The 890-nt window shown below is 68.5% G+C and overlaps 1 protein-coding gene across 1 annotated transcript in view; it reads right to left on the reverse strand.

The window, feature by feature from the left end:
* Positions 1-890, reverse strand: part of LOC104833792 (zinc finger protein 2 homolog) — a 40,209-nt gene that overhangs the window by 1,303 nt on the left and 38,016 nt on the right. Inside the window, exon 4 of the mRNA XM_010570689.1 lies at positions 646-876. Within this exon, the coding sequence (XP_010568991.1) occupies positions 646-876 (231 nt within the window). The remainder of the gene's footprint in view (positions 1-645; positions 877-890) is intronic.

The following is an 890-nucleotide window of genomic DNA, read 5'->3' on the forward strand; positions in this document are numbered from 1 at the left end:
CCCCAGCCCCTCACCTAACAGCCGCAGAGCCGCCTCTGCCCCGCGTCCCCGGAAGCGCTCGGGAACCGCTAGGGGCCGCTCCGCACCGCTCGGAGGACCGCGACTCGATGGTGTTAACCCCCTCCGCGCCGCCTTGCCCCGACTCCTTCCAGCCCGGGAGGGGCCCTGCGGTATATTTTGGGGTGCGGGACGTTTTCCTCATTTCGACAGGTTTTTGCGCCATTTTGGGGCCTCACCCCTCTGTCTCCCAAGGGCTGTGGGGGGCCCCGAGGGGCAGAGTTAAGGGGACAGGGTTGGGGGGGTGTCTCCAGGTCCCTGAGGCTGCAGGGGGGCATCCAGAGCTGAATTTAGGGAGACAGATGGGGGGGGTCCAGAGCTGAATTCGGGGGGGCCCCGAGGTGATTCGTGTCCCCACGTGCGTGTGACGAGGCCGGAGCGCTGGTGGTGGCTCCCTGAGGTCCCCGCAGTGACAGCCAGAATGAAGGGGATTCCCGATGTCCGTGTTTTGGGGTCCTTTGGGGTTCCTGGCGGTGGATTCGGTGACACCCGGCGCCCGTTTTGGTGTCCCCAAGGGCTACTTGTGTCCCCGCTGGTGGGTGACGAGGCCGGAGCGTTGGCGGAAGCGCTTGCCGCAGTGCGGGCAGGGGAAGGGCTTCTCCCCGGTGTGGATGCGGCGGTGAGCGGCCAGGTGAGAGGCGACGGCGAAGGCTTTGCCGCACTCAGCGCAGGCGTGGGGCCGCTCGCCGGTGTGACCGCGCCGGTGCAGAGCCAGCGCCGAGCTCTGGCTGAAGCGTTTGCCGCAGTGGGCGCAGGCGAAGGGTCGCTCGCCGGTGTGCACCCGCCGATGCACCCCCAGGTGCGAGGGCACGGCGAAGGCTTTGCCGCAGTCG

The sequence above is a fragment of the Haliaeetus leucocephalus genome, unplaced genomic scaffold (assembly GCF_000737465.1).
Source record: "Haliaeetus leucocephalus isolate CR32 unplaced genomic scaffold, Haliaeetus_leucocephalus-4.0 Scaffold302, whole genome shotgun sequence".
In the NCBI taxonomy this organism is placed as follows: domain Eukaryota; kingdom Metazoa; phylum Chordata; class Aves; order Accipitriformes; family Accipitridae; genus Haliaeetus; species Haliaeetus leucocephalus.